This window comes from Xenopus tropicalis, chromosome 8, assembly GCF_000004195.4.
Source record: "Xenopus tropicalis strain Nigerian chromosome 8, UCB_Xtro_10.0, whole genome shotgun sequence".
Taxonomy (NCBI): domain Eukaryota; kingdom Metazoa; phylum Chordata; class Amphibia; order Anura; family Pipidae; genus Xenopus; species Xenopus tropicalis.
Window position 1 is genome coordinate 48,858,857 of NC_030684.2, and position 21,817 is coordinate 48,880,673.

The window sequence follows — 21,817 nt, forward strand, 5'->3', positions numbered from 1 at the left end:
TTATTTGTCACAGGCCATGCTTGAGGCTCCTGAGATCCTTTATATTGATAGATGGCCTCTATATCTCTATTGCTTTGCACTCACACATAACAGTAAAAGATTGCTCAAATGTAAAAATGTATTAACTTACTATTATTTCAGCGAGAACACCAGAAACTTGATCCTGCTTCAAATTTCCTTTAACAACTTGACATGCAAATTCATACAGGACCTGCTGAATTTCTACAAGAGAAAATACATAAATATTTCTATTTAGAGAAGGAAAAAGTATATTTTACATATTTTAGATTTATAAGTAGTCAAAACAACTGAATAGGAAAACATGTCATTTATAAACAAAGTTACTAAAGTAAAACTAGACACTGTTAGGCTAATCCTGTCTTTTCTCAAGGTATTAATAAGAATGAGAGAGTTTCTCTTCTATAAAATAGACACAATATCTCAAAACATCACTATAGAATGTTGTGTGTGGTTTTAAGGGGTTGAGTTAACTTTTAGTATGATGTAGAGAGTACTATTCTGAGACAGGTTGCAATTGGTCTTCATTTTTAATTAGTAGTTTTTTTTAGGTATTTCAATTTTTGTTTAGCAGCTTTCCAATTTGGAGTTTCATCAGCTATCTGGTTGCTAAGTTCCAAATTAGCTTATCGACAAGGGAGTGGTTTAAACGAGAGACAGATATTTAAATCAATGAGGACCTGAATAGAGAAATAAGTTATGGAAAGTAACAATAACAATTACACTGCAGCCTCACACAACAATGCTTTCTAGCTGCCAGGGTCAGTGACCCCCATTTGAAAGCTGCAAGGATTTAGAACAGTGGTCCTCAAACTACGGCCCACGGGCCGGATGTGGGGCCCCCCCGCGGGCATTAACCCTCCCACGGGCCGGATGTGGCCCCCCCGCGGGCATTTACCCGGCCCACGGGCCGGATGTGGCCCCCCCGCGGGCATTTACCCGGCCCCCGCTCCCTCCTCCCTAGCTAGTACCGCGCAATGCTGCAGAACACGCCGATACGGTGGGGCAGAGCAGAACCCCAACATTTACTGAATCCCGCATCCACATTTCTCCCAGCAGGAAGCAGGCCACTGAATTAGGGGTTTTTCCCTACCGGAAAGTGGGGTGCTACCTTGTAAGTTAAATATCTGCTGTTTCCACAACATGACATCCCAAAAATGTTTATATTGAGAAACTGCCAGCAAGCCCAGTGTCAAACATTCCCCCAATACAGAGGCACAAACCTCTTCGTCACAATTCTCTCTTTGTATACAATTCTGAACACTGAAATTTTAACCATCTTCTCCTTTCATTAAAACTCTATATTTGTATTGCTGACTCTACAAGTAAATAAGCACAAAATTCAACTTGCAAAAGTATTGGGATCCTATTCCGTTACTAACATATCCTACATTTGGAGGCTTATATATCAAAGTTTGAAAAACTCTCATTAAATAATTTCTTTATAATCAGCCAATAGCAGGCCCACACCATTCTTCATTTTAAATATTGTATTTCTCTTTCATGTCTTTTTGCACTACAAATAAGATATGTGCAGTGTGCATGGAAATTTTTTGATGCTTTTTTTTTTCCAAACTATAGTCCGGCCCCCAATAGTCTAAGGGACCGTGAACTGGCACACTGTTTGAAAAGTTTGAGGACCCCTGATTTAGAAGAAGGCAAATAATTCAAAAACTATAGCAAATAAATAATGAAGACCAATTAAAAAGTTAAAAATGGGAAGCAAATATGTATTTAATAAGGTACAAGAAATGATCTGACCTCTACTGGGGAATCCTCTCAGATAGTATTCTGTGCAGCATGTAAGGCTGATGCCACACGTGGCGTAGGGCTGATTTTTTCGGCAAGCGGAAAAACGCGTGCCGAAAATTCAGCCCTACACCTGCTACTTGTGCCTGCACCCGAATGAATGGAATACGCTCGGGTGCAAGCACATGTAGCCAATATACGCATGAAAACACGAGACTTTGCATTCTCTCGCGTTTTCATGCGTATATCGGCTACATGTGCCTGCACCCGAGCGTATTCCATTCATTCGGGTGCAGGCACAAGTAGCAGGCGTAGGGCTGAATTTTCGGCAAGCGTTTTTCCGCTTGCCGAAAAAATCAGCCCTACGCCACGTGTGGCATCAGCCTTACATGGTATTTGTGCTGTGATACTGAATTCAATCATCCATAAATCAGTATATTCAGTACATAATGCAAAAGTGTAGCTGATCTCAGGGTAACTGAGGGTAGTTGGGGTTTTATTATTACTAAAACAGCTTGGACATCACTGGTTCTTTTATATTATGTATTATGGAAGGATAAATCATAATATGTGTAATGGCTTTGCATTTAATGTTATATTATAACATAATATTTTAACTATATGTTTAAACCCTTTTTTGTGAATACCAGAAGCTAACAAGTATTTCTATGAACCTGTAAAGGTCTGCAGTTTTAGGGTCCCAACCTATAGGCAAAGAATCCCTGCTTTAAATAAGTTGAAAACAAAAGTAGGCTTACTACTTTTTAGGCACAACACGATCTACAAATTATGAAAGGGGCTACAGAAAGCTAGGGCCAGTCGTACGTGTGCCATAATACTGTTGTATTAGCCCAGAGATATAACACCCTAAAGAAAATGAAGATATCATACCCCAATGTGGCCTTCTGTATCATCAGCATTAATGCCCCTAGTTTAATTCGGGAAAGACCTTTGAATGCGCTAGTTGCAAAAGAGATTTTTTTTTTTTTTTTAATATATAGATTTTTTCATTAGAGCATGTAAGCCATTTGCCTTCCCACGTTCCCCACAGCTGGTAAGCTGAATCTTTACAGCTGTTGTGCTGCTATGGATGCAATAGAACCACTGAAGCATAGAGCCACACACACTGAAAAGCATAAAAACAGTGCTGTTACAAACACCTGATATTCATAGTATAGCCTTTATGAGTTATGTGGGATACGGGCTTATGTGTTTATTTAAACAGAAAGAGAACAAAAGTTTTAAGGTTGATAAGCCAACAAGTCAACTCTACTAAATAGAGGAGAAAGAGCAAAGGGAGGAGAATTAGAGAAAAGATGTTCAAACAGACACAAGCTGGTACAGAGAAGGTGTACTAAAAGACTACAGTTTTAGATGTGATTAAAGAATAAAATGTACTCCGAATGTCTTAGGGGGGCAAAATCAACTTGGAACAGAGACTGTAAAACACAGCCACCCCCATTCAGGGTCGAATTAGGCTAATTCAATTATTGGCCCTAGGGCCAACGACCAGATCATCCAATGTCCAAGGGGGTTTTCAAACCAACTGATATCTGTGGCATTTTCAGGCAGATATCATATGGGGAGGCCCATCAGTGGCCACTGATACACAGGCAGATAAGGTGCTGACTTGGTCTGAAGGGGCCAAATCAGTAGATTAAAGGTGACCATACAGGTAGCAAATTACAACCTTTCGTACAACCATTGGTCACACTAAAGATCGTTCCAACTCTCCACTGACATTCAGGGCTGAATTGTCAGATATGAAGGTAGAAACAAAAGAAATTCTACCTCCACCTGCCGATTCAGCCCTAAACGTAGATTTTGCTTGGGTGCCTTCAACGGCACCCGATCAAAATCTTTTAACCTGGGCGATCATCGAGACGAGCGATATCCTAAGCCTTTGCGATATCAGTCGCCTCTTCAAACCACTATACATGCACCGAATAATAATAAGATCGGTGAGTGTATGGCCGGCTTAAGAGTCCATTAACTGTATGGCCACTTAGAAGAGTTCCACATAATGCCCAAGGTGGGATGAAGGATGAACCAAAGTGCATGAAACAAAACATAAGAGGCAAGATGAGGAAAAGGATATACAAGAAAACAGGATTGTTTTAGAGCCTAAATAAACACAGGGGGGATTAAAATAACAGCTAGGAGAGGAGTTAACAGGTGGAGTAAAAACAATTCTGAAATTTCTATATTTTTCTCAAGTATTTACAAAAGAGTACATAACCGGTGCTGCCCAAGCCTACGTCTCTTTTTAAACATAGCAAAACACATTGAAAACAAAGGATTAAAATTACTAAAACACTGGGCCCCAGTGGAATTCAGTCAAACGTGCAGAACATTCTGCAGAACTATCCCGGTTTCATTGTTATTTTAAAAAGTCAAGTTTGCAATAAGGACATGTCATACGGTTAAGGTTCACTCTAAGGGTCAGTAACACAAAGGAAATAAAAAGGCAGATATTGTTCCCTTAGAGCTGAACTACACAAGATTTTGTAGGATAGTGTCAGTTTGACAGATCGAATCCTACAAGTTGGATGTAGTTGCATGGATCAAAATATAATGGAACTGAACACTGTGCTGCATCTCGTGCTGTTGCATAACTACATGGGAGATTTTGACCAGATTCCTCTGACCCACAAAATCTGATCAAAATCTCCATTGTAGTTTAGCCCTTAGGGCTCTGGTACACGGGGAGATTAGTCGCCCGCGGCAAAACTCCCTGCTCGCGGGCGACTAATCTCCCCGAGTTGCCTTCCCCCTGCCATCCCACCGGCGAACATGTAAGTCGCCGGCGGGATGGCAGACGCGGCGGGGCGATTTCGGGAAATCGCCAAAAAAGCCTCGCAAGTTTTTTTCGGCGATTTGCGCGAAATCGCGCCGCCGCGTCTGCCATCCCGCCGGCGACTTACATGTTCGCCGGTGGGATGGCAGGGGGAAGGCAACTCGGGGAGATTAGTCGCCCGCGAGCAGGGAGTTTTGCCGCGGGCGACTAATCTCCCCGTGTACCAGAGCCCTTAGGTAAACGGCACAGAGGGAGATTTGTCTGTAGTGGTAAAAATGCACTACAGCGAGGGTCACATCTCCAGAAAATGCCATGCCCCTTTGCCAACATTTAAATCACCACAAGTAAATTACTCATGGAAATGCTTTCTTTTGCATTTTTACAAGATTAAGCCAAATCGCTGCAAGTAATTCAAATTTTAGTGAAGGGGATGGCATTTTTGGGAGATTTGTCTCCAGCATTTTTAAAAATCTGTGTGCCACTGACTGCTAGTCTAGGAAAAATTACAAGTAGTTTTTGTAGGAATGCTTTTTTTTTTGGGGGGGGGGGCGCAATATTGCTTTAGGGTGAAGACACACAGAGCTACTAGTAGCAGCTACTTTTTCATGGCTACTGAGCTCCAGAAAATACCCTGCCATAGACAATACTGAGAATTGCCTCTGCTAAAACACACGTAGAGACAATTATCAGTAAATGATCAGCATTGTCTATATTAGTAGCCATGACAAGTAGCTGCTACTAGAAGCTCAATGTGTCATCACCCTTATATGGGCAATGACATTCGGGGAGATTAGTCGCCACGCAACAAATCTTCGTTGCCACGGGCTACTAATCTCCCCGCAATGCCATCCCACAGGCAAAAATGTAAATCGCTGGTGGGATGGCATAGGCGTCACTACGATTTCCTGAAGTAGACCAAAGTTTCCTCTCAAGGCAACTTCGGGAGACTTCCAGAAATCGTAGCAACGCTGTCCCCATCTGTCACTGCTCTGGGGTTGATTCCATTGTAGTACCTGTAAGCAGTTGATTTGTTTTGTTAGATCTGTATAGGCAAAGAAACAAACACTCCTTACAAAATTCAGTTGCCATATACAGATAGCAAAGTCTGCCATTCCTGGGGAAGAGTGGGAGGCTGCATCTAAAGAGCCATTCAACTGCTCCTATACGGCCTCTGTTCACTTTTAGCTGCAAAATGGTAAACATAATATATAACTAGCCTTTTTTTTTTACTTTTAAAAGGCAACACACTCATATTTAGGTGCTATTGTTGCTTTAAGACAAATGAAAATAGCCCAAGTTTACCTTTAAAGGCAAGGTATATATTTCCCCTTTGGTGAAAACAAACTGCACTGAACAGAGCCAATTTTCATTACTGAGAATAGTAAAAACCCCACCCTCCACATAGACTGAGGCATAAATCCTGGTCATTTATCAGTGGAATGTATAACTATCTGACCCACCCATGGTTTGTCCAGGAAAGATCTTTGGATTATCTCACTCTAATTGATTTTTTTCATTGCTGCAAAGGCCTAGGCTATAAACACACAGGCACTATTACCTATTGCACTGTACTTTGTATTCCTAAAGTCTATCTTGTGCAGGGGTCCCCATCCTTTCTTACTCGTGAGCCACAGTGTAAAATACTTGGCTTGCAACACAAGCACCATAAAAGTTCATGGAGGTGCCAAGAAAAGGGCTAAGATTGGTTATTAGGTAGCCTCTATGCTTACAGGAGGCTTTATTTGGTAAGTACCTTCCATCACTGCAGCAAGTCTGAGACACTATAAATGCAGCTAATAATGGCTCAGAAAGTTATAACGGGGTTATGTAATAAATGGTTCTAAGTTTGCCCAGGAGCAGTAACCCATAGCCACCAATCAGCAGGTAGAATTTACTAGTCACCTGTTTAAAAGCAAACATCTTATTGGTGGAAGCATGCCTGGGCTGAAGCTATTCTGCAAGTAGGAATGAGTTAAAATCCCTTCAAGCCGACGTGAAAGACTGATCAACAGTTACTGGAAACATTTAGTTGCAGTTATTAGTGAGGAGCAAAAGTTTTTCTCCAGGTTTCGCTGTGGGAGAAAAATCCCACAGACTCTAATAGCCTAAAAAAAAAAAATATGCCAATTGAGTTCAACGTTTTTCCTAAATTTCTGCCATTTCGCACATTTTTCCGCAAAACGGGACAGATTCACTCATCACTAGCCAATATTTTTGCCCAAGGGGGGCATACCAGTTGCAAAGGCAAAGGTTCCCATTCTTTTACCACATAAAAGTCAAGTATGTAACTTTGGGTCAAGTTCTTTAAAATAAAAGAACAGGCATTATATTTTTGACTAATTGTTTAACTGTGTTCTTATTATGCAGTTTAACAGCTTGTGTAAAAAACGGAACTCATTTTAGGTCATAATAATGCTAAAAAATATATGTTTCTTTGGCTTAAGTATAAACCATAGATTGAACAAACAGCAGCAGTCATACATATTATTCCTTTTTCAATTATGTCCTATAGAAGACAAACCTACACAGCTGTATAAAGTTCAGTCTATATGATAAGCTAGGTCTATATATCACTGTTTTCCCATATTCTGAATTCTTTTTAAGTTTTACCTATTTCTATTGTGGAAGATCTCCAAACTATTTCATGGTAAGAGGTCAAAGCCTGGATCTGAAACCACAAAATGATTCTCATAGTAACAATACAATTAACATAAGTCAGAACTATCCATCTGGAGGCCCGTAGGCCGTAGTGGATTTATGGCCCCCAGTCTGAAAAGTAACTGGCCGATTACATAAAATAAGTTGGATAGCACTGGGTTGAGCGATGACAAACTTGCAGCCCTTTGCTTCTGTACTACTCCAATCACATTGTCTATTATAACATCACAAGGTTCCCATACATTTCAAGCCCTTAGCAGTAGTAACAAACAAAACTGCAGCAAGCAAAAAACTATTTGAAAGCATCGCCTCTGAAAACTAGTAACTCTCAAGGTAAGTTATATATTATACCTGATTTCTATGACTGACAGCATTTCCCAAGTACCTATATAGACCTATATAAATACAACAAAGCCCTTTTTGTCTTGCCAAAACGCCTTAGAAACATAGATGTCACTATAGAGCTGTCTCAGCAGAACTCCAGCGTCCGTCTTTTGGGGAATAATAGAAATGTCAGGCTACTGGGTATTCAGTCACAGAGAGGAAAATAAACAAGCAAGAACAGTGCCTTTTGCCAATTAATACAAAATGAAGAAACTGGATAAAGAAAAAAATATGCTTGTGTAACTTTTTATACAAAACATATTTATTCTAATTCAATTTACAGAGCTACCAGAATAATGTCTGCACTAGGTGCTTGGTAAGCTTTGCAGATATTTATACATAAAACATCTGCTACTTTATGCCCTAGAGACAGAATTAAACCCTGTTGGGACCAAATGGTTAATAAGAAAACGTGTGGATCTCCAGCTGTTGCTAAACTACGACCCTGAACACAACAGGCTGTCATGGGATTGTGGGAGTTGTAGTTAACTAACAGCTGGAAAACAACAGGTTGAAGATCACTAATATTCTGTTTCTTGATTTGCATTCCAATCATTTGAGCATAATGGCTAGCACCTAAATAGACTTAACAAAATCTGTTGGCAGGGTTATTAGGTTTATTTGTGAAAGCAAATTTTTAATGCAGTGATCTTTGTTACCTGTGAATGTAACCAATTCCTGGCCTTTTTCACTGAGGCTGCGGCATAGTTGCAAGCTGTAAAGAGATTAATTCACATGTTTAAAATTCAATTATTTGCATTGTAGATATTCAGTGCTGCAATACACATTGTAAAGACAAAGGGTAAAGGTTTAAAGTGATTAACTGCCATAAATACGAGTATAACTTATGTTATATTATAGTATATGTTTATAATTATTATTACAGGTATAGGACCTGTTATCCAGAATGATCGGTACCAAGGGTATTCCGGATAAGGGGTCTTTCCGTAATTTGGATCTTCATACCTTACGTCTACTAAGAAATCAATAAAACATTAATCAAACCCAATAGGATTATTTTGCATCCAGTAAGGATTAATTATATCTTAGTTGGGATCAAATACAAAGCACTGTTTTATATTTACATAGAAAAAGGAAATCAATTTTAAAAATCTGAATTATTTTATTAAAATGGGGTCTATGAGAGACAGCCTTTCCGTAATTCAAAACTTTCTGGATATTGGGTTTCCGGATAAGGGATCCCATACCTGTATTACGTATTCATTTTCCCTTGTATCAGCGTAAGAGTTGGAACCTAGTCTAGTCTTTTTTAAAAAAAATGTTGCTGTATTAAAGAGAATTGTGATGACCCATCCAAAGGAATACAGTACACCAGGCATTTATGCTGCATTGCCACCCTAGTGGCTAGGTGGGGCTTGCTCAGGAACACTCACTTTAGTAATCCCTAGAAATGTCTGCTTGACGATGCCAGTCCTTCATGTGAATAAAAAGCAGTTACATGTAGCAAATGGCATTTTGCCATTCTCCTTAAGAGATCCACGTTTCACTGTGCCACTGTGTTCTATCCCAGAGTCCTGCATGGGTCCAGTCAGGCAGATCTGTGCCCAAACCTGTTGACCTGCAACCCTGCGTCAGAAAGGAGGGTGTATCCCCCCCGAAACATTGATCAAGGTGGTCTCAATAAATAGGGTAAGCTCCCCGACTGCATATATTTGTGTGTGCGGCTCCATTACAAACACAGTTTAACTCTCCTTCTGACCCAGGGACCCACAAAACCCTAAGTGACTTCACCACCGACATCACTCCAGAGACGGATCGTTAAGTAAGCGTTAAGAAAAATAGCATTGTGGGAGGAAGGGAACACATCCGCATCTTACGGAAATAGGAGACTTTCTGCTTGAAACCCAACCACAGATTTGCAGGTATTCCGTGGGTACCCAACCCGATGCATTATGACACCCCTTTTTCGCTTCTTATAGGTTAAGAACCACTAACATAGCAGAGAGTAAGGAATAGGGCACATGCAACATTTCCAACCAGTGCGGTGCCTGAAAATATATTCTCAGAAAGTCTGAAATTTAATGGAGCCTTTTGGCGACTGGTATTTTCAAAATGTTGCTACTCAACTCAAAAGGCTGCAGGGGGAGGCTCCAGGCATTGTGTTGCTATTTAGGCACCCAAAACAGCCCCATGTGCCATAGTTCAGGGGGACATAGGGACACAGTTTATTGTGTGCACAAGAGATTCCTTTGGTGCAGATAAATAGCTCTGCTCTAAATTAAGGTAAAACAAGTTAAAAATACATTTATACTTAATAGGATATAAATTGTCTATATATATTTTGAAAGGAAACAATACAAGCAAATGTTTATTTTACCACAACTGAAACGTTATTACAAGTTCCTTATTATGAAAAAAAATATGAAGTCAAGTGCTGATGCTGGTGACAGAAAGACCAAGGATATTGATTCACAGAAAAAAATGTTAGGTCAGCATGTAAAACTGCACAAAAAAATGCAGTGCCATGCTTACATCTTAATAACCTTTTCCAGGTGACCCTACCCAGTTGTAGACTTGAGCATGTGCAGTAGAGTAGAATCTTGTGCATGTGTCTAAAGGTGGCCATACACGGGCAGATTTAGGCTGATGTCCCACAAAGCGGTTCAGTCGCCCGTTATAGATCTTTGCTATTGTGGGTGACTAACTGCTCCAAAATGCCTTTCCAGCAGCAACAATAGGAGTGGCCGGCTGAAAGGCCTTGGCACCACTTTGGTATTCAGAAGTCGCACAAAGTTTCCTCCTGCAGTGCACAACTTTGGAGAAGCAAAGCAACGTGAAAGGCTTTTCCACCCTGACTCCTATTGTTGCCGGTGGAAAGGCATTTCAGAGCAGTTAGTCAGAACATACTGATCATGGCCACCACATGAGTAGCCATTTTGGGCAAAGATCTGTTTGCTTGGGGAGAGGACCAGGCCACCCATGCTGAGAGTCAACTGGAGATAAAAAGATCAAGAGTCATCCCAGAAACTGCACACCTGTGGAGCATTATGACAGCCTTATCCATGATTAGAAAAATGCGGTTTCTTTACAGTTAGCAAAAGATTCTGATATTATGTCTAAAGCTCAAGGAAAGACCAGTTACTAGTAAAGGAAAAATAAACTCTGTTTTCAATCCATGGACAAGGAGGGTCAGATTTAATGGAGGGGTGCCAATATGTTAGTAAATAATCTAACTTCCATTCTGTAACTTAAGGCTGGTGTTGTTCTTCTGTAAAAACACCCTATGTGTATGTGGCTATGTTATACTGTTTGGTTAAGACAAAAGAGCAACAAAATCTTTTCAATGACATTTAAGGGACACTAATTAATTCTAATAAAATTATATATTTAACAAGTTATTTGTGAGCTCCTAAACTAACCTTTACCTAATCTTTATTCCAGCTGCAACCAACACACTAGCGCTGTGAGTCACTGACAGATTTTACCTGCTCTAAGTGGCTTATTACAGAATGAGTAAGCATTTTGCTATACATTAAAGACACACAACATGGTTCGAGAATTAGGAAACACAAAAATAAGCTATTTATTTAAGACCTTTTATATAACTATATAAAAGTATAAAACAAAATCACAATAATAAAGCCTATTTGTAAAAAAATAATTATGTATCCACTAAAACTTGGATACATGCTTATACCAACTACATTTCCCCTTTAAGGAAATAAAACCTTCTGAGTTCTAACAATGCCAAGAAAGCATTAAAGGATAAAGAAAGCTTAAAACAGTGGGGTGAGCACTAGTTTACTAGGCACCCCTTAATGTGCCATGGTGATAAACAAAACCACTACCCTGGGCTTTGGCTTCGGATTATTTGTTTTACAAGGGCACTGTTGGCATTGACAAAGAGGAATAAATTAATGTTCATGATATTAAAGAAACAGTAACCACAAGTGCCCCAAAGGTTATGAATGCCTGCTTAGATTTACTAAGTAAATAAAGGTGAAATAAGTCACCTAAATATTAATTCCCTAACTGGTTATGTCCTTTAAAAGAACCCCTGCATTGTCTCCATCATGTCATGTTAAATATTGCAATGCTACTGGGTAAGCCACATACTTTTCTGCTTTAATTAAGACCCACAAGTCATTGTCACCAAAGAGAAACGCTCATAGAGACTGCAGGCCGGATCTGCTTGGTAACACTGGCCATCTGTAGGATACAGCAGTAAAATGTGTTCAGAAAGCCTATGTTATCCCTGCTCAATTTACTGCTTAATTTTCTTGCAGTACTGTCCAACATCTGCACCCTGAGCAGCTCCAGGATAAAGGCCTTAGCGGGTTCATTTTAGGATGTAGAATGACAGTGCAGGTAAGTAATCACGCAGCGGTGCAGGAAAAAAACCTGATTTCACAATACTCTAACCGAAGGAATGACACGTGATCATGACAAGTGTTGATACTACTTCTATAGGTAATGAAGATATTTGCAGGGAAAGATCAAACACACCAAGTCCAAGAGAGTAGGGGTTGAGGGGGTCAACAAACGTTACTATACTAACTCAGTAGAATAATTTACTTATATAGCACCAGTGGTGCACCCTGTGCCTAACAATGTATAACTTACAATTGTGTAACAAAGATTATAGAATAAAAACTGGATCTTAAGAGCATACAATCTAAAGGGGTGAGACAATGTGTATACTGACAGAGAGCTCATCTAAACAAGAAGCAAATAAGACACCACATAATGTATTTCATACAATCAGTGCAGAGAAAAATACCAATATTTCCATTGGCCATTTCTGTTGAGAGGGAGACCATGAAAACTGGGGCAGGCAGATGCCTACACTATGGATACCATGTCTCTTAAGGGTTCTCAGCGCAGCGCCCAGCCTAAGGGTTCTCAGCGCAGCGCCCAGCCTAAGGGTTCTCAGCGCAGCGCCCAGCCTAAGGGTTCTCAGCGCAGCGCCCAGCCTAAGGGTTCTCAGCGCAGCGCCCAGCCTAAGGGTTCTCAGCGCAGCGCCCAGCCTAAGGGTTCTCAGCGCAGCGCCCAGCCTAAGGGTTCTCAGCGCAGCGCCCAGCCTAAGGGTTCTCAGCGCAGCGCCCAGCCTAAGGGTTCTCAGCGCAGCGCCCAGCCTAAGGGTTCTCAGCGCAGCGCCCAGCCTAAGGGTTCTCAGCGCAGCGCCCAGCCTAAGGGTTCTCAGCGCAGCGCCCAGCCTTAGGGTTCTCAGCGCAGCCCCCAGCCTTAGGGTTCTAAGCGCAGCCCCCAGCCTTAGGGTTCTAAGCGCAGCCCCCAGCCTTAGGGTTCTAAGCGCAGCCCCCAGCCTTAGGGTTCTAAGCGCAGCCCCCAGCCTTAGGGTTCTAAGCGCAGCCCCCAGCCTTAGGGTTCTAAGCGCAGCCCCCAGCCTTAGGGTTCTAAGCGCAGCCCCCAGCCTTAGGGTTCTAAGCGCAGCCCCCAGCCTTAGGGTTCTAAGCGCAGCCCCCAGCCTTAGGGTTCTAAGCGCAGCCCCCAGCCTTAGGGTTCTAAGCGCAGCCCCCAGCCTTAGGGTTCTAAGCGCAGCCCCCAGCCTTAGGGTTCTAAGCGCAGCCCCCAGCCTTAGGGTTCTAAGCGCAGCCCCCAGCCTTAGGGTTCTAAGCGCAGCCCCCAGCCTTAGGGTTCTAAGCGCAGCCCCCAGCCTTAGGGTTCTAAGCGCAGCCCCCAGCCTTAGGGTTCTAAGCGCAGCCCCCAGCCTTAGGGTTCTAAGCGCAGCCCCCAGCCTTAGGGTTCTAAGCGCAGCCCCCAGCCTTAGGGTTCTAAGCGCAGCCCCCAGCCTTAGGGTTCTAAGCGCAGCCCCCAGCCTTAGGGTTCTAAGCGCAGCCCCCAGCCTTAGGGTTCTAAGCGCAGCCCCCAGCCTTAGGGTTCTAAGCGCAGCCCCCAGCCTTAGGGTTCTAAGCGCAGCCCCCAGCCTTAGGGTTCTAAGCGCAGCCCCCAGCCTTAGGGTTCTAAGCGCAGCCCCCAGCCTTAGGGTTCTAAGCGCAGCCCCCAGCCTGTGTGCACAGCTAGCAGCAGGAGGACCGCCTTTCCCATTAACAGCAGGATGGCCTTGCAGTGAAGCCAATTAACACGTGCCCTTGCCTAACTGATTGCCTGTCGGGGCCCTGACTCACGGAGGGGCCAATCCCGCAGCCATAGTGCATGGAGGGATCTCGAACCTCTGGCTCCCAATGAACTATAACTTGCACCATTCTATAGCAGTGAGTAGCGGGAGCCGCCGCCTGCCCTTAAAGCCTGGCGGCCTCCCCTTGCTCGGGAAAAGGCGGGTATCCTAGGGCTCGGTTCCCCCATCCACGGCCGCCTTTCACCTCCCGCTCTGTCATCGCACTAAAACATATTTCCATTACTTACAAGTCATTTTTTCCGGATTTTTCCCAGTTCTTTATCCAATCAGCGGGTAGTAACGTGGCCGCCATCTTTCCCTGTACAGTCCCGATAGCCCGGATGTTTAGCAGCGCAGGTCAAAGTGGGAAGCTGGCGCCGCAAAGCATGCTGGGTAGTGGGAGGTGAGTCCCGGCGCTTCTCTCTTACAATAAGGAATGAGCTGGTGCTTTCGCTTCGCTCAGTATCGGGGAAGCAAACGCGTCCCTGTGTCTGTATAGTTTGCACTGAGGCTTCAGCGTTACCGGCTACATATAACTGTCTCTAACGTGTCGGTGACTGTTGTTTCTCACAAACCCAGGGGCGGGCCCTAGGACCGGTGTGGCTGCCTTACTGCTACTTTTTTTTTTTTTCTTAAAGTGGAACTCCACATAATTTTTTTGTTTTATAATAAAATGTTTTAAAGAAATGTAATTCCAAGTGGCTTTCCAATATGCATTCATTAAACATTTCCATTGGTTTTAAAGTTGAGTGTAAATGTAATTGCTATTAAAAGCAGTGTTTATACCTTTCTTTGCTCTGGGTCTGAGGGTAATAGGATTTTTAGCTTATCCACATCTGGAGGGCCACTAGTTGCTGATGCGCCTAATGTGCCCTAGTACTGTGATCCCCAAACAGTGGCTCCCCCACACCTTAGTGCCCAGGCTTTCCCCCCCAGCGATATACTTTGGCTCCTCCCCCCGTACGTACGCAACGCAGCGTACATACGCATACCCAATAAACGCACCGCACTTCCGCATTTAACATCTTAGACACGGTCCACCAGAAATCCATGGGGGATCGACTGGTGGACCGCGAATGCCATTTTGGCCACCCCTGCCTTAAATGTTGCTCTCAGTGGCCTCAAAGCAGGTGCTTATTTTTAAATTCCTGGTGTGGAGACAAGTTTTGGTTGGGTAAAAACCAGGTGTACTGCCAAACAGAGCCTACTGTAGGCTGCCAGTCCATATAGGGGCTATCAAATAGCCAATCACAGCTCTTATCTGGCAATCCTGGGAACTTTTTGAATGCTAGTGTTGCTCCCCATCTCTTACATTTAAATGTGGCTCATTTGTCCAAAATTTTGGGGACCCCTGCCCTAGTGGTTAATGACACCCAGCCTGCTCAGGGATTCCACAGACTTATTTTTATGATATAATTTTCTTCTAAATGTAATAATTCATCCTACTCTGCTGAAAATGTTGAATACCGTTGTTTAATAATACACAAAACAATAGCACGTTGGGGTTTTGCCTCTGATTCTTTTAGGATAGAAACTCAAATCATATATTTAAGATCAGTCAATGATTTCCATGTAATGGACCAGTTAGCTCAATATTCATAGGAGACATCATATCATCATGAAAGGTATCCTTTATGTTTATGTGATGTCTCCCATGAATATCAAGCTAACTGATCCATTACATGGAAATCATTGACTGATCTTAAATATATGATTTGAGTTTCTATCCTAAAAGAATCAGAGGCAAAAGCCCAATGTACCATTGTTTTGTGTTTATTCACGTTCCCATTATAAAACAATGGCATTCAACATTTGCCCAGCAGCCTTTGGAGCCCATGAGGGCCATGTCCAGCTCGCAGGATGAACAGGAATTGAAACTTGAGAAAATACCAGACTATTTTTAAACAAAGTACTATATTAACACATACTGTAGGTAAGGTACACAGCCATACTGAGTTAATGCTTTCATTAGTCTCAGTTGCACAGCTTTGTTTTAGAGCATGTCAAAAGAGGGAGTTCCACATATTTAAGCAGTAGTCTCTTATGTTTCATACGTAGAGAGTGATTTACATTCCATTCTTGGGAAGATATGGAATGTTTTCCTTAGAAAACCTCAGGGCAATCATATCTAATAATATTACTATCCATAATAACCTTCACATATTTAGCAGCTGGAGCAAGCATAACCCAGCTTCCCAAGGTTCATTTGCCCAGCTTCTTTACAGTTAATGGGCAGTAGATGTTCTAGTAGCAGAATATGGCTCGTATGGAACTATGCAGGTATTTGTGGTTGGACTGGAGTCAGACCATGTTAGTATAATAAGTTACATTTATTGAAGGTGCGTAGGGCTTAGAAAGAGCTAGCTGAATGCATTTGCCCCAAGTTACTCCAATTCCAACATCCAGCCCTAAAGCTCAACATCAGGATCAAAGTTAAAACTGCACCCAGTGCTTCCATACTCAGGTTTGTTAGTGACCTGATTGTGAGTACTCAGGGACTGGCCAGCCATTTTGCACCTCATGTGGTGACCTTTAGGATATTGTAAAGTAGGAGAGGTTTACCAGCAGTGGTTTAAACCTTTTGAGGAGTAAATATAGACCCCGGCATTCAAAGTACACAGAGGACCAAACAGCCTCCCACTGGCCCAATAAATAGTGACAGTCTATGGCACCTTACAGCAGCCCCTCTGGCATTTGCCAGAACTTGCAGATTACTTAATATACTTATAATACAGATTACTTATAATACTTATAAGCTGAGAGATGTCAATCCTCACAATTTTTTCCGGGAGTTACCCGATTTTACCTTCTCTCCCCCGGTCTCCAGTCACCCAATAGTACGCTCACGCTTTTTCGGCTGTCCCCCAAAGTTTGTATCAAATTTTGCGCATGCATGCACAGTAAGCAATCACAGGGGCCTTGTGCACAGATATCCAAACCTGATCTGCACCTGCCAATTCTTTGCCCCATCCACCCACCTGTTCACGTCTCCCGCCCACCTGGGTACCTTTACAGCTATAGAGCAAGCAGACCCCACTGTCCAGGCCCCCTGCGACTGTAGGGTCTGCTTCCTCTATAGTTACACTACTGAAGGAAATGCTTGCAGCAGAGAAGTAGCTGTGATGGTAGCTATATTTGTTGTATGGAATAAGTCCAGGGAAATGAAATAAGGTTCATCTATAATTATTTAAAACCACTTTAACAGGATTGCACTGGAATGATAATATATATGTTAATCACTATGTGCATAAGTACTATAATTATGTTATATCAATGAATTATATACAGCACAGCATGATTTTAGACATATGTCAGATCAATACCCTATCAAGTTTACTTTTTCAGGATGAAATCCACTCCATCTGTATAGTGAATGCCTAAAGGCCCCCATACACGGGCCGATAGAAGCTGCCGATATCGGTCCCCTGGACCAATTCGGCAGCTAATCGGCACGTGTATGGGCAGAAACGAGCGGCCTGGCCGACCGATATCTGGCCTGAAATTGGCCAGATATCGATCGGCCAGGTTAGAAAATCCAGTCGGATCGGGGACCGCATCGGCTCGTTGATGCGGTCTCTGAACCGACTGCCCATGGCCGCAAATGTAATCCGATCATTTGGCCCCAGGGCCAAACGATCAGATTTTTTTTTTTTAAAGCAACTTGCTACCCGATATCGCCCACCCGTAGGTGGGGATATCGGGTAAAGATCCACTCGCTTGGCGACATCGCCAAGCGAGCGGATCTTATAGTGTATGGGGACCTTAAGGGGTCTTGCAAAAAAAAAAAAAAAAGAAGATTTCTTCTTCTCTGTACTAATAAGACAGAACCTTGTACTTGATCCCAACTAAGATATCATTAATCCTTATTGAAACCAGAACAATCATATTCCCTTATCTGGAAAACCCCAGGTCCCGAGGTTTCTGGATAACAAGTCCAATACCTGTACTAATGGGACAATAGGCAGCATTGGGTTATAGTTGTATTTTTTTCTACTAACATTTGTAAAAATGATTGGTCCTACGGGCAAATTTAAGATGACGATTCAAGCCTTTTAGACCAATTCAGCATCTTAAAGCAAAAAAGTATCTGCACACTCAAAAAAATACAAAAGAAAAATCTTTTATTAATTACAAAAACATCTTCATCAGGGGAAAAAAGTTTAACTTTTTTTTAACTTTTTTTCCCCTGATGAAGATCCTTTATTGGGTTGAAACGTGTTGGGCTATATTTTCTATGTTTTTGTAATTAATAAAAGATTTTTCTTTTGTAATTTTTTGAGTGTACAGATACTTTTTTGCTTTTGTGATTATCTTTGGAGTTGCTGAATGGGTTTTCTCCAGTGTTCTGCACCTCTATTATTATTGATGTTTTGATGAGGTGTGCATCTTGCATCAGCATCTTATCTGCCCATGTATGGGTCCCTCTTAAAAGCCTACCCGACCAATATCCAGCTGAAAATCACCTATGGATATATATGATGGATACATTGGAGCCATTAGGAATGAATGAGGCTTTGAGTTTCAAATGCTTCCTATAACAATGTGATTTTCATTTTTACAGCATTGAATTTGTGAACTTTGGACTACTCTCAGAACAGGACTATCCTTCTACCATACAGCAGTCTGGTAGGAGAGGCTCCTTTCCCTTGTATAGCCTATTATGAAAATTGAGTATTGACTAACTTATAATACATTGTTTCTAATACATGATACACTGTTGCTGAACTGTAACTAGTTTAAGAAACACAATTTACTTCTAAGGTGTTACTTTTATTTGTAGGCCACTAGATGGCAGTACAAATCTTTGTCTTGAATACCTATGCACCTGGCCACACTGTGGAGCTGGTGACACTTGTTGGTGTGGGATAGGGTATATATGTATGTTGCTATGGTCACTTTTATATGCACCTGAGGAAGGCTGTTGAGCCGAAACATGTTGTGCTACAAGATGTCTCAATAAAACTACACTGTTTCACTGCATATAATGGTACTCTCCGGGTTCTTTGAACTATATTTGTAAGCTACACAGCCAGCACGAGGGCTGCTACCTGTTGAGGAGTACTCACTGAGTAAAACTGGAAACCACGGTAGGACCTTTAAATTTCTTGAAAATCACCTATGTAACATGACTTTCTGAAAACTGTATATGTTTGTGGTGTCACCTCTGCTCCGTGGTCTGAATGAAAGCACTCAGCCTTCCACAGTACGAATGAATCAATAAAATAGTATACACCATATCGATGTGTGTCTCTTCTTTGTGTCTAAATACATTAAATAAATCAAGATCGTCTACAGAATCAATTAATCAGGTACGGGTTATCAATTAGAACAATATAGAACAATACTTCGTGACACTGCCTTATCCTGGTTTTCATCTTATCTCTCAGATCGATCCTTCATTGTCTCTTACAATGGGGAATCATCTTCTCCCCTGCCTCTTTCTGTCGGGGTTCCTCAAGGCTCTGTCCTGGGCCCCTTACTATTTTCTCTCTATACCTCCTCACTTGGCAAATTAATCAGTTCTTTTGGCTTTCAGTACCACCTCTATGCTGACGATACTCAGATCTATCTTTCCTCTCCTGATCTCAACCCAGAGCTTCTAACTCGCGTCTCTTCCTGCCTGTCCGCTATCTCCACTTGGATGTCCCAACGTTACCTCAAATTAAACCTCTCTAAAACTGAACTGGTTCTCTTTCCCCCATCCAACGCCCACATTGTTCCCGAGGTATCTATAACTGTTAACAATTCTACCATCACCCCATCTTCCCAGGCCTGGTGCCTTGGGGTTATCCTTGATTCTGCCCTGTCCTTCACCCCTCATATCCAATCACTTATCAAATCATGTCACTTTCACCTAAGAAATATCTCCAAAATCCCATCATTTATCACCCAAGATGCTGCCAAAATTCTTATTCACTCTCTTATAATATCTCGCCTGTACTACTGTAACTCCCTATTAATTGGCCTTCCCCTCCAAAGACTGTCCCCACTCCAGTCCATAATGAATACTGCTGCCAGGCTCATACACCTCTCCAACCGCTCCTCCTCTGCCGTGCCTCTCTGACAATCCCTGCACTGGCTTTCCATACCATCCAGGATAAAATTCAAACTATTGACCCTCACATTTAAAGCAGTCCATAACTCTGCCCCACCCTACATCTCTGAACTCATCTCTAGGTACCATCCAACCCGCTTGTTACGCTCCTCTACTGACCTGCTCCTCAACTCCTCTCTCATTCCCTCCTCACACGCTCGCATTCAAGACTTTGCAAGGGCTGCCCCCCTTCTCTGGAATTCGCTCCCACAAACTGTCAGACTTTCTCCCAATCTCTCTGCCTTCAAGAGATCTCTAAAAACACATTTATTTAGAGAGGCTTACCCTAATCTAGTTTCGCAATACCCTGTGCCACACCTCTCACAACTCTGGTCATGCCCATTCCCACACCTTGTGTCTCAACCCTTTCTCCTTGTAGATTGTAAGCTCTTTTGGGCAGGGCCCTCTTCACCTCTTGTATCGGTTACTGATTGCTTTATATGTTACTCTGTATGTCCAATGTATGTAACCCACATATTGTACAGCGCTGCGGAATATGTTGGCGCTTTATAAATAAATGTTAATGTAATGTAATATTTGATTTAGTATAATTCTGAAGTTAATTGAGTTGACACGGTACTGTTAGGATACTCTGGGATTATACTATATCTCTTAGGCATGTAACGTTCTTGGTCTTATATGTTTAACTCAATTAACTTCAGAATTATACTAAATCAAGTATTTTTCTAATTGATAACCCGTACCTGATTAATTGATTCTGTAGACGATCTTGATTTATTTCATGTATTTAGACACAAAGAAGAGACACACATCGATATGGTGTATACTATTTTATTGATTAATTCTTTCTGTGGATTTTATTATTCGTTTTTACACTTTCTTTGGTTTTGTTTTCACTTTGTTACATGTATTCACTGTATATATCATTAAATTGTACATCATGCACACGTCACTGATTGGGTTTCCCGCCACACTGGGTATTTAAGTCTGGTTCTGTGTATGTTTATTAACTTTGAGAAAGGCTGCAGGAGTAGCCGAAACGTCAGTTCTTCGTTTCTTCACAAAATAAACTATTTAAATTTGTGATAAGACCTGTGTGAAGCGGCCCCTTCTTTGATGGATCATCTACGCTTGTTAGGACTGCACCCAGGCTTCCATTACTGATTTATCGTGAGTGCTGACCTACTCGATATTTGATATATATATCAGTAAATATTGCCCTTTTACATCCTTTCCCTTGATCTGCCATTTAGCAACGGGCTGTGTGCTCCCTCAGAGATCACATGACCAGAAATAATGCAGCTCTAACTGTAACAGGAAGAAGTGTGGGAGCAAAAGACAGAGCTCTGCCCATTAATTGGCTGATGAGGCCTAGCATGTATGTGTGCACTGTGAATCCTATGATCCCAGGAGGTGGCCCTTAATTGTTAAAATGCCAATTTTCTATTTAGGAGTACCCAAAAGCACATACTACTAAAAAAGTATATTTTTATCAAAATGTATTATTTTACATATGAGCTTGTTTAATATATTATTAAAGAGACCTACATTGTTTGAGATTATAGTTTTGCTTTAAGTTTTTGACCCAGGTGGCAAGGCCGTGCATACACAGTAAATGTGGAAAAAGTAGATCAAGTAACTATTTTTCTGTGTTCACTGTTGGTCCCTGTCCTTTTGGGTATGCACCTGCTGGAAATAATCCACTCAATGGTTGCTAAGGTAATTTGAACCCTAGATAAGTAATTTGAACCAGATAACTGCCAATTCCAAAAAGGAGAGCTGCTGAACAGAAAGTAAAATAATTAAAAAAAAAAATCCAAATAAAAAATGAAGACCGACTACAAATTGTCTTGGAATATTACTCTGTCTACATCATACTAAAAGATAAGTCAAAGATGTACAAACTGTGTTGCCATGACAAAATAGAGCTGACTTGCCTACAGTTCTCTCCATCTGTTTCCACTAGGCAGTGGCCAAGAGTTTCCTTTAAGCTGCCCTGCTCTATTGTACCATATATTTTCTCTACAGACTATTTTTGTCCCTTAACTTTTATATTAAA

The 21,817-nt window shown here is 41.9% G+C and overlaps 1 protein-coding gene across 1 annotated transcript in view; it reads right to left on the reverse strand.

Annotated features, from left to right (window-relative positions):
• Window positions 1-14,273, reverse strand: part of thoc2 (THO complex 2) — an 80,412-nt gene extending 66,139 nt beyond the window's left edge. Inside the window, exons 1-3 of the mRNA XM_004916871.3 lie at window positions 13,952-14,273; window positions 8,266-8,321; window positions 131-222 (exon numbers count right to left, since the gene is read on the reverse strand). Of these exons, the coding sequence (XP_004916928.1) occupies window positions 131-222; window positions 8,266-8,321; window positions 13,952-14,016 (213 nt within the window). The 5' untranslated portion in view covers window positions 14,017-14,273. The remainder of the gene's footprint in view (window positions 1-130; window positions 223-8,265; window positions 8,322-13,951) is intronic.
• Between the last annotated feature and the right edge of the window lie 7,544 nt (window positions 14,274-21,817).